The sequence below is a fragment of the Macrobrachium rosenbergii genome, chromosome 20 (genome assembly GCF_040412425.1).
Source record: "Macrobrachium rosenbergii isolate ZJJX-2024 chromosome 20, ASM4041242v1, whole genome shotgun sequence".
In the NCBI taxonomy this organism is placed as follows: domain Eukaryota; kingdom Metazoa; phylum Arthropoda; class Malacostraca; order Decapoda; family Palaemonidae; genus Macrobrachium; species Macrobrachium rosenbergii.
In genome coordinates, this window is record NC_089760.1 from 12,735,810 (window position 1) to 12,748,720 (window position 12,911).

Sequence of the window (12,911 nt, forward strand, 5' to 3'; positions counted from 1 at the left end):
AGCGAAGTCAGATAAGATCAAGTATTTTACCGAAAATCAGTAATCGATGGTGAATACATCATTCGTGAGTAATGCTCTAGTGAGGAACATGTTCTGGGAATAATTCAATGGAAATTAAGTCTTCTCGTAATGTTACTCTTTCTCGGCCCGTCAATTTCTCTCACGACCATCTGACATTTTCATTCTCATCTGATATGCAATAGTTCTCTCTCTCTCTCTCTCTCTCTCTCTCTCTCTCTCTCTCTCTCTCTCAACTGGTATAACATGTGCATCGAAGCAAAAGTACTTCTTGAGGTTTTTTTTACTCGACCCACTGTTTCCACATGTGACACTGCATGAAAATATCCAGTCGATTGTTATCGCGTATGCTTTAGGTTCCTTCTGGTGTTACGTGATTAGCGCTTTATTTTCCTCTCTCTATATTTTCTTTCTAAGCATTCGATATCAATTATCTTAACGCAGGCGGCGTTACGAAGCCCATTCGAGCCTCTTTACGACCATGTAAACCCTCGATCTGATGGGATGCGATATAACCGCGCATGTGCAGTTGGGGGTGCCTCGGTAGAATGGTCTCCCCGCATCTCATTATTAATTTACGCCGAGGATCGGCTTCGTCAGAGGCAGCTGGAGATCGGATGCGATCGGGAGGACGAACGCAGACTCAGATAAGGAGGGATTTCTGGGGATTCGAACGCCAGACGGAGAGGACTCTGACAGAGAGGTCCATGTAAGTGAAAGGACTTAATCTCTCTCTCTCTCTCTCTCTCTCAAGGAAATTATACTGTTTGAAAAAGAGAGAAATAGAGAGCGATAGGAAAAATATGCGATCCATACGCACCGTTTTCGAACAGAAGATGGGTTCCATTTCATTGTAACAAGTAAGGTCGTTCTCATTATCACAGCATTGTTAAAGTCTGCAGGATAAGCATAAGGGGCAGGATGATGGTCACTGGCGTGCCTTGTGTATGTGTGTATATGTCAGTCACAGACACACACACACACACACACGCACACAGAGGTACTGTATGGGGAAGATCCTCCCGACCTTACTAAACTCTACAGTGCTGAGAAAAAGTATCATTCAGGTTAGTGGCTTCCTCAAAGATTTCAGGTGAGCTGACCACGCCTTCAACAGACGTCTGTGTATTTGTGAGTGTGTGTGTGTGTGTGTGTGTGTGTACGCGTATGTGCGTGTATGTGCGCGTATGTGCGCGCGTGTGTACAGGTGCTGCCAGATTAGAGTATGCAAGTCTTTTCGACCTTGAGATTTGATTCGCCCAGTACAAGGCTAACACAGACTGGTCCTGCTCGCCTGTGATGGTTTTAAGGGAAGAGGAAAATGTGAGTCGGTGGCATTAAGAGAGAGAGAGAGAGAGAGAGAGAGACAGACAGACAGACAGACAGAGAAGACGAGGAGGAAGAAAATTGGAATTTCGTGTAATTTCGTGTATAGGTGTTTTTACGAACGAAATTCAGAATGCTTCTTTGCTTGGGAAATGAGAGCGTAAATTAGGAAGTATGTATGTGTATATATATATATATATATATATATATATATATATATATATATATATATATATATATATATATATATATATATATATATATATATATACATACATATATATATATACTATATATTATGTTATATATATATATATATATATATATTTGCGTGAATGCGTTCCTTTGGACGCCATCTCTCATCTCTCTCTTCATCTCTCTCTCTCTCTCTCTCTCTCTCTCTCTCTCTCTCTAAATGCAAATTAGAGAACAAGCATCAGCAACATTTTGCTCTTTATCTGATTGGGAAATCTACACAACGAAGATAAACTTTATTGCTGATGAATTCCTACGTCCCAGCAAATGAAGTATTATTCCTTCGGCTACGTTTATAGAATGCTGCCAATTGTTGGTTTGTTTGTTTTTTAGGAGAGGTAAAGTCGTGGGTGGAGCGGCTTTTAGAGTGTGATATGCCTATGGCTTCTCTTGTTTAAGTGAATATTAAACAAAAAAGAATTGAGATTTTATCTTTTTTTTTTTTCCTAAGAAAAGTTTCTAGTTATGGAAGTTCGTACAACAGTATTAGAGGAGGAGAAATGTTTTTTTTTTTTTTTTTGTATGGTTGGGATTTTTTCAGATAAAACTTTAATAGATTTATTAACAGTTAACCTTTTCTGATTCTAATGACCACAAGAACATCATCACTTTCCCAACCTTTGAGATACCCCCAGGTAGCTGTGGGAGTCTCCTCAGGAGGGCCCTTCTGTTAATACTGGGTACCTTGGCTCCCCAGTAAGCAACAGAAGAGCAGTGACCACTGGGCTCCCCTGGGAAGCACCAGAAGGGGGCCCCTCTGCTATGCTGGACCTAAGGTTCCCTTCGGAATCTCCAGAAGACTGCCTTTAATGTTAAACTTCATTTACTCCGATACTGAAAAATGACACACAACCCACTTTCTGTTGTTCCTCAGAGATATTAGACCCACTTAATAAGTTTCCCTGGGGGCATTTTTTAATCCCTTGAGACCCAACACTAAATTTCAGCCAAAGTTTTCAGGAGGTGATGGAATTGCTGGCGAAATCAATCCAGTGTCGCCAAGGAAATTCAGGGAATAGGATCTAATTCTTTTGTTTTTGTTTCTTTTTTTAACATTAGACCAACTGAAAATCATTATTAAAGGCACGTTTCAAGGAGGCCTAGGGTCACCTGTTCGGCAGAGGAGCCCTCTTCAGGTGCTTCTTAGGGGGGCCCAGAGCCCATTGTTCTGCGGAGCGGGACTCTCCCTGGTCTTGGGTACAGACCCAAGGCACTAAGCTTTGACAAGAGGGCTCCTGTGGAGCTTCGGGCAGAAGCCAAGGAGAAACTCAAATGTTGAGAAAGTGATGACATACTTTTATGTCATCAGAGTCCGAAAGGGTTAATAGATATTATCACAGTTATCACCAGATGACTCTAGTCATTATTACTGTTGATGAATTTTATGATTTCTAACATTTCAACAATGTTTAATAAAAAATGTAATAGAACATTGTTTTAAATGTTTTCAAAGAACGCATAACGATCATGTGTGCATACAATTCTCAACTGCACATTCTTGTGAAATCGAATGATCTCTCATTTATCCCTTTTTTAGTGAGACGTGTTTGTTGACAGAGATGTATTAGATTTGCTTCGCTATTCTGATGTAAAATCCTCACAGAATTTATTTACAGTTGTAAACTCGTGTCTCGTTACGTTTCGTCCCAAAGAAAAGTAAAAGCTGTTGCTGCAAGCAACATAACGCCTGGGAAAATAAACTAGCATTATATTTGATGTGGTAATCAGGAATAAATTGTTTGATTGAAATAGGGTTCTAAATAGATTGAATAATGTAATAAATTGTCCTTAAGCTATGTACAAAGTAATTGATTGACGTTGTAACTGGAGATATAATCAATAACTATCATGACACCATAAACAGTGTTATGAAATAGGAATTACTAGTTTGAATTATGCATGCAAAGAGGTAGTTTCGCCTTCCACGTAAATAACTTATTTATTTTTTATTAGGGAAATTCCGGCCGTTTTTATTCGTTTAAACTTTTCTTCTGAATTTTTAATGTTATCTTACTATCTATGAATTTCGGAGTGGCACATTTCGTAGGTCGTATCAGATTTTATTATAAATCAGCCAGGGCTTCTTAATTACTCGGTACTTTCATCAAACGTGGCTATATAGCTCATATATAAACTCTACGGGATTTTCACTCCGTGTTTGGATTGTCTTTGGTACTTTTTCTTTTACAAATTTTAAATTATACATATATACATGGATGTCTATAAGATTTTTATAAATTTGTCATGAAAAATCCATTTATTGGGTATTTTTAAATTAAACTTAATTCTGAAATTAATAATTATAAGACACGTTAAGAACTAGACGTACTCAAGTCGATGATCAACATGGTTTTGAGAAGCAAAATGGCAACTTCCATCGTAAACAGGGAAAGGCAACAGGAGAAGGATCTGAATAGGATGTTAACTCCCAAAATTAATGAATGCCAGATCTCATGCGGTGATCAAGAGGACCGCGTGATGAAACAGGGACCGGATCTGATTACTAATTTCATGATGTCTTCGGGACACATTCACTTTGTAATTTAGTATACTTTTACACATTTTTGGAAGTCCCTTGTACCGATGTGGTATCATTCTGAAAATAAAACCGTAAGAATGGATTTTGATAAATATATAAATGTGAAATCTTGTAGCCATTGCCTTGTCATAAATCTGACTACTCCCTTCTTTATCAGAACCTCCCTCCCCACCCCACCCCCCCCTCACCATGCCTAAGCCTGGCCATCCCCCGTCCCCCTGCCATGCCTTGACCCTTTCTGAGCGCCCTGTGCATACCAAGAAGACGCTGTGACTCTTTAGTTGAAGAGGCGGCAACAGGTGTTTGACTGACCACTGGCTTTGACCGTTCCTTTGAACACTTTGCTTCGGAGTAGGCTACGTTGAAGGGCGCTTGTCTTTGAGCATTTTGCTTCTGAGTAGGCTACGTTGAAGTGGGCTTCTCTTTGAACACTTTGCTTTGGAGTAGGCTACTTTGAAGGGCGCTTGTCTTTGAACATCTTGCTTCGGAGTACGTCGAAGGGAGTCTCATCTTGTACATCAGAACCTAAAATTAGGCTTATTTTCTTAATTAAAATGCGTTCCATACCAAAATAACACATTTTCTTGATCACCTATGCTGAAAGTTTTTTTTTTTTTTTTTTCCTTGTCTGTCTGTCTTCTCTGAAGCATTTTGATAAAAAAATTTTTGAGGAGGTTGATTGCCGTCCATTTTTTCTCTCTGTCTATCTGTCAGTCTGCCTGTGTGTTTGTCTGTGTGGAAGGATCTCTCAACATTTTCTGGGAAGGTTCGTTGCGGTCCGACGAATAGTTCAAGAGATATCCATTATCATATACTAGACATCTTATAGATACATTCATTATACATCTTATAACACCTTTATATTTCTGCAGTGGTTGGAATCCTGTGGAGTGCGGATGTTTTAAATGTTTTAGATATTTGTTAAACTAAGCTTCCTGTGGCGTGTCATTTCTAATTAACTATTCGTTCTTATTCTAAGCCCGACTTTTTTATGCTTCGAAATATCAAAAATATCGTTGTTTTTGTTGACGTCATTCTTAAAATGGCAACCATATTACTGTTTATAGACAAAAGTGATTAGTTTGTCTGCATAGTTCTTGAATGGCTCTTTTTTTGTTTTTTATTTATTCAAACGTCAACACAGGCCACATATATACATACATACGTATGTATGTGTATATATATATATTTACATATATTGTATATATAAATATATATACACATATATACAGTATATATATATATATATATATATATATATATATATATATATAGAGAGAGAGAGAGAGAGAGAGAGAGAGAGAGAGAGAGAGAGAGAGAGAGAGAGAGAGAGAGAGAGAGAGAGAGAGAGCTCTGAAAGCATCCACATGTAGGCGGTTTGGGTTATTCTCTTCGACAGACAGAAATTTTATTTTTGATAAATGATTCAGGTTTTGAATAAGTGTGTAAAATGATAGGTAACCAGTTTTAGCTTACCTAATTATGTAAATAAATTAGGCTTGCTTGTTTTTATGCTCCTCGTTATCATTATCGCATTTCCCAAAGCGTTGTGGTACCTGGACAGCATATCTAAGGAGGACTTACGGCAATTTATTTAATTCCTGTTTGGCGTACTTTCATCAAGTCTTCTCTTGATAATAAATGAGATTTATTATCGTAATTATGAAGATAGTTGTCATCATGACTATGATATACATGAAGCAAGCGAAAAGACCAGTTCTTTGACAAGTGAGTTTCCGAATAATATAATGCCAGTATAGTATACGCAGAAAGGAGAAAACGCGGTAGCAATTAATACTTTTGTTAAGGTCTTGGTGAAAGACAGTTATGACTGTACGTCTTTGCGTGCGGCGGCAATTGGCTATTTTACAGTAAAACCAAAACTATATTACTGTCCGTCCTGTACCTATTATTCGAGACTTCGGGGTACAGCTGTTCATGAGAGGTCGTTTGGGGGCAGGCTGTTTTTAAATGCACTTTAGGCGAGGACATCGAACGCTTTCTTTAAGGGCATTGAACGGCGGCGAGAGACGCCCTCGGTCTAGGCGAGTCTGACGATGGACTCGTCATCTTCAGATCATCAGTTGTGCCAATTAGATGGTTGGGGATGATCATCGCTGTGAAGAATAAACTTTCCTCCTCATAGCCGATCTCTCACTCATTTGTTCGCTCAGGCAGCTGCAGTTTTATCTTCAGGCGTTGGGAGTTGATAATTTACCAGTTGAATAAATAGGCCCTGGTACTGAGCGACGCTATTATCATTTTGCTGAACTTGCTCTATGAAGGTTAAGAAATGTCTTTAAAAGCACTTTTTCTTTCTTTATTGATACCTTCACATTTTATCCTCCTCCACCTGCATGCCCTTATCACACCATGCAGAAGTTTTGAACAGATGTGGCATGCAACATTGCTGTCTGATGGCTAACTTGCCAACTTCAAGATCTGACGATTTTTTAAACGGTCAGATTGTTTCTTACCATAATTGCAGTTATCTATCTACCTACCCATCTATATATATATATATATATATATATATATATATATATATATATATATATATATATATATATATATATATATATATATAGATATATATATGTGTGTATATATATATATATATATATATATATATATATATATATATATATATATATATATATATATATGTGTATGTTTATAATCACTTTTGTACGTGATTCATTTATCACACATTACCACAGGTGAAACATAAGAGACGAACATACTACTGTTCCTGTAGTATATATATTTGTGACTTCTAATACTCCGTATCAGCCCTTCGTCAATGGCTTGGAAATAAAGTCGAAACCGGTCAGGACCTACACCCTGTCGTTATTTTTTACCTGTGTGTAATTGTGGTATATATATATATATATATAGGAACTTGAACAATTGAACAAATCTTAAGTCTAGTGCGATCGAGGAGTCAACGGAGCGAATGAATCTTCTCGTTTAATAATCATTAAATCAGTGTTGCGCTTTCATACTGACAAAATTTGAAAGTTGAAAAGCTTACGAAAGATATTTCTGAATAGGGCAACAAGGTATTAGTCAATTAGTGGGTTACATTGGGTACAAAAGGAGCTTAGGAATATATCTTTGTTTTAACTCCCATTCATGAATCTGTCATTCTGTAGTTAGCGATATTTATAAATATATTCGAAAATATTTTGTATACTGTGTGGTCGGTATGAAGATAGATATTGGTGAAGATCAGACTAAGTGCTGTATTTTTTTTTTTTTTTTTTTACTAATTTAGGCGGTTATTGTGATAAAACTTCGAAGCTTTCATGTGTTTTATATTGGTCTGTTTTCGTGCTCCATAATGGAAGACATAACATAAAGCTTCCTTCATCATTATAGCATTCCATGTCAGACAGGCATACCACTTTAGCTCAAATGTTAATGAAGTCATTGCAATGTCTGGCAGCAACTATTCCACAAACATCTATTAGATTTTTCAGTGAACTGTGATCTAAGTTTTTCCGTATCAAGTAAGACTTGATAATTCTTTCAGTTCCGTTTGTCTATATCTCAAACCTTTTGTTAGTCCTCGGTGCGTAAAATAAAATGGTTACCCAATGTTCTTTTTTAGAGATAGTACTGGGCCAATGGTTACCCAATGTTCTTTTTTAGAGATAGTACTGGGCCAATGGTTACCCAATGTTCTTTTTTAGAGATAGTACTGGGCCATTCTGTGTCAGACTTTTACGCATATGGGAGTAGACGACCTAGGCTTGACTGTTTTTCTTTTGAGAATCGAACCCTGAAACGTTATTAGACAATGTTGTATTAATTAAATATCCGGCAGTTGAACGTAGGCCAACACATTCGAATGTAACGTTGTGCCTTAGAAATGTCGTTCATTTAGTAAATCAGCAGAAACGCGTTCTATATAAGTTTGTGTCTTTTAACAGTATTTTTCCTTCTTAACTGACACTCCTGGTAGCACATACCCTGTTATTAAATACTATAAGCGGTTCGATCTTGCATAACCATCGTAGAATTATGCTTCGTTAGGAGCGACTGAGAGATTTTATGAAACTGCGGGATATCCCTGGTTTTCAGGGAGAGAGAGAGAGAGAGAGAGAGAGAAAAAATACCCCATCGGTATCAGATTTTAGCGATGAATGCCACAAATGAAAAGCAAATTCGATTATATCATGACTGGAAAGTCACGCAGAAAAGTGATCATAGATTCAGAACGCTGCTATCGTGGGATTTGATCGAGGATGGGCGGTATGGAGCTAATGGAATTGGGGGATCTTTCTTAAACGGACAGGGCGGAAACCGGGCGAGCTTTTTAAGATGTAGGTGATCAGAGATCATATCGCTCCTATCTGTTACTGGGAAAGGTAGAGACGGCCATTGAAACACGACATTCCTATTTTTATCACTATTTGATAACGTCATATATTATTTTTATTAGTGTTATTACTATTCCTTTGCTTCCTTTAATGAACCCCTTTATGTACTAAGTTTTCACAAATATTTTTGACCCTGGCTTATATTTCAAGGACAGGTCAGTTTAAAGAGCGATGTTTAGAATATATTTTTTTTTATCTCAGAAACTGATAAGGGCCTCTGGTCTGCAAATTTTGACACTGCCAGAGATATCGTTTTGGGCATTTTGGCCCATGCCTAATTTTCAAGGTCCCTGGTTCTTTTGAAAGTCAACATATGGTATATCAGATTTTAATGAAACTTTATAGTTAGTTACCCTGAGCTTTGGAATTTTCCCACAATATTTTTTTTAGTTTGGTCTAATTTTTAAGGTTACAGGTTAATTTAAAGGTCAGTATTTTATTTTTGTGCTAGATATGAAACTTAATAAGCATGTACCTTGAATTTTTATTACTGTTTTCCTAAATATTTTTTACCGTGTCCTATTCCGTAAGGTCAGATGTCAATTTAAATGCCAAAAATTACTTTTTCAGCATTTTATTTTCTTCTAATTTTGGTGAAGCTTGGTAGGTAGGTTACCTTGACCCTTTCTTAGGTGACAGGTCCATTTAAGGGTCAACAGCTTATTTTTCTTGAATCTGATTAAACTTAGTAGGTGGGGCTGGTGATTACTATTCCCAAGCGTTCTGACAAGGACATTTTTAGGGTCACAGGTCAGTTTAAAGCCCCTCAAATTTAATTTTCTCTAATTCTAAAATAAATTAAAGTGCAGCTGCATTATATACCGTCTTTGTCATAGATGTTGTACGTTAGGTTAGACGCAGTTGAAATTCATTTTACTTTCATGATTGTTTAGGGAACTCCAGTAACCTCATGAAGCATTCGTTTAAATTCCTTTTCATCCTTCCCTGAAATGATTTTAGTCAGTATGCAATTAAAAGCAGCTCTTGCTATTGCACACAACTGCTTCCCTTAGTGCATATTATTCATGATTATTGCAGTAAACTCGATTCTCCATATCGTCTGACTTATTTGCTGGCTTGAAATAAATAGCACATGTGCGCATCAATTTCAATTATTGGAGGTTTTGAGCTAAATAATTTAGGCCAGAGAAAATACGGCTGACATTTTTGTGAACGTTAACGATTTTTTTTTTATTATTTAAAGCTGAGTATTTTCAAACAGCAGGTTTTTTTTTTTATGCTGGTGAGTCTGTTTGTTAAGAAAGACACGTTTAATAGAGAAACAGTTGAATAATGGAGTTTGGTCAGGAACATAACTGTCGAAAAGAAACTGTGAAATTAGAAGAAGAAGAAGAAGAAGAAGAAGAAGAAGAAGAAGAAGAAGAAGAAGAAGAAGAAGGAGGAGGAGGAGGAGGAGGAGGAGGAGGAGGAGGAGGAGGAGGAGGAGGAGGAGGAGGATCTTCCATACCCAGCGCATGCAAACTCTGTTAACCCTTTTTAATTTTTATTTCCCCACAACAAGAAAGGGCTCTAGCACATAATGCGAAAGATTCGTCTGCTACTTATGTGTGTGTGTGTATGTGTGTGTGTGTGAGTTCGTCCATCCGCCCTCCACTTCATCTTTCAGCGTTGCGGTGAGGTGGTAGACATGCAAGAAAATTTAGCACTTGTCATAAATTGCCTGGTTTCTCTTCTCTCCCTCGCTGTAGCAAAGATTACAAGTTTATGTCAGCATAAGCGAGCCTGGAATAGAAATAAGGAACTAAAAGTTGAGGAGTGTATTCTGTTAAGACGATATATTCTTTTAAACATTTACGATGATTGGAATCCTTATAGTGGTAAAGCTTGCCTGAGTTTTTGTGATACCTGTTGTTGAACATAAAGTTGTTTTACTGCCGTTGCTTTTCTGACGATTGTTTTATTATTATTATTATTATTATTATTATTATTATTATTATTATTATTATTATTATTATTTATTTATTTTGTTTTATCCAAAAAATATTCATTGAAATATACTTTTTTTGTATGTAGTGCTTATAATTTTAACTGAAATACGAAAACATAAGACGGAAACGTCGATAAATACACATAAGGTCATAATTAGTATAAGTCGAGAAACATGCCAAGCGCCATTTTTAAAATATAATAAATTAAATTAAAAATACACTGACCCAGGATGGCGCTTGGGATGTTTCTCGACTGATAGCCTCATATGAGCAATCATTTTAGAGATGCATATAAAGTCACAATTTACTGCTAATTTCTTGAGTCTTGACATTGACCAATTTTAAAGTCGCTGGGTTCTGTTTTGTAATTCTTGCTTTCTGTTTGGGATCTTAATGAGCCACTTCTTCAGATTTTGCTATGTATCATAATTTTTACTTATTAAAATATTCCCAGACAGGTTAATTGATAAAATTTACGCAAAGAGACCTTAATTAAAATATTCCCAGACAGGTTAATTGATAAAATTTACGCAAAGAGACCTTGTCTCCTATAAAACTCAAATTACCAACAATTAGCTAGGGTCAAAGAAGGGGTGAATGTCGAAACAAAAATCAGTCTCTCTGTAAACTAGTTATTACCTTTCCAAAGAAGGATATTGGTTTTTTCGTCGACTAAGTTATTTCGAACTCAAGTAATATAAAACTCTGTAATTTCAATAACTAAATCAAAGCCCTTCAAAAGAAGGCATCGTGCTTACCCCATATGAAAAATGGGAAAAATCACGTTAAACGAAGAAGAATCCTTTTGAATGCTGACGGGAAATTATCAAATGGCATTTCCCATATTGATACTTAGGTGTCACTTCGGGGATAGTGTTACCGGTTGGCCTTTACGTCTGAAATATTAGATTTTGTTTAAAAAGAAGTCGAGGAGACATGACACTGCTTTTTATTTCTGCGGCTGCAATTGTCTCGGCCTTTTTCTTGTGAAGGAAAATCGAGATAGGAGAAGCTCATTACAGCAAGCCTGGCCCAGCAATAAAAGTATGTTAATGGTCTTCACTAATTATATACTACATTAATCTCTCTCTCTCTCTCTCTCTCTCTCTCTCTCTCTCTCTCTCTCTCTCTCTCTCTCTCTCTCTCTCTCTCTCAGGTGCATTTGTTTATAAATTAAGGGAGTTTGCACTGTGTCAGTGTAGTTATGGTATATAAGAGACGGCATTGCTGTATTAAAAATAAATTAAAAGCTCATATTTATTAAATTTTTTCTGTAGTTTACTTCCGGGCCGGTCGTTCATCTTTCATTTAAAACAACATTAAATAAGAAAAGCGCTTTTTCTCTCTCATTTTCTCCCCTTTACACACACACACACACACACACACACACACACACACACACACACACACACACACACACACACAGCTACTGACCTGAAGTAGTATATTTTATTTTCTTACCTAGAGGGTTCTTGGAACTGGTAGCATGCATGTTCTGAAAGTAACTTTTTTCCTTGAGTTAGTCATTCTTCATATGTGCAGGTCGTAATGAAACTAGTTACTCATCTAGCAAATAATTTCTCTCTCTCTCTCTCTCTCTCTCTCTCTCTCTCTCTGAGAACTGCAACTCTCGGAGTTTGGGTAAACCAGTTTTAAATACTATACGACTGTGATGGATTTCATATTAAAACTGTCGTCACAGGTACCATGGTCATCGAATTCTCAGCGCAGGTCCTTGTTCGGTACAACAGCGTTTGTAATAAAATTTTCCTCTGAGGATAATTTACTGTAGAAGATTTTGATATACTTTACTAAGGTTACACTTAGTGAATTCATATTCCAAACTTCTTCTTAGCAAAAAAATTATTATTTGATAGAAGAAAATATCAGTCAAATTTTTAAGGTGGTGTAATACGGTTATCGTATCTAATTCGTCTCAGTAAGCATGTGCCATTTTTTCCCCCAGTGCCCGTTTCTCTGCGTAAATATCAAACACTCATTCATTCCATTAGCACTAATATCGTCGTCACCACCATCATCATCATCATCATCATCAAGAAAAGATTAGTCATACTTGACAACACGCTCTGGATTATTCAAATGGCAACCAGGGTATCATTTTATGTACTCATTTTTGCTCTTTCACTGTATTTTCCTTTTGATTTTATTATTAATCCTGATTTTCTTCCTTCCCAGGTTGTGACTGTGACGAGAAGGGCTCCACTAGCCCGTCTTGTGACATCATCAGCGGCCAGTGCGCTTGCAAGAAGAATGTTGTGGGGAGAACATGTAGTGCTTGCAAGGTGAGACTAGTTTATGTTCAGGGCAATGAAAGCTTCGTAAGTCCCAGGGAGTGTTTTTAATTCATGCTCACACGGCATTCCGTGCTGACGTAATCAAATAACTGCCTCGGTGATTACTTGCCTACCTGGCTCGAGT

General features: G+C 37.0%; 1 protein-coding gene across 2 annotated transcripts in view; it reads left to right on the plus strand.

The window, feature by feature from the left end:
* Positions 1 to 12,911, plus strand: part of wb (wing blister) — a 423,965-nt gene that overhangs the window by 329,801 nt on the left and 81,253 nt on the right. For both annotated transcript variants that reach the window (XM_067121957.1, XM_067121958.1), the window contains exon 23: positions 12,669 to 12,775. In XM_067121957.1, the coding sequence (XP_066978058.1) occupies positions 12,669 to 12,775 (107 nt within the window). The remainder of the gene's footprint in view (positions 1 to 12,668; positions 12,776 to 12,911) is intronic.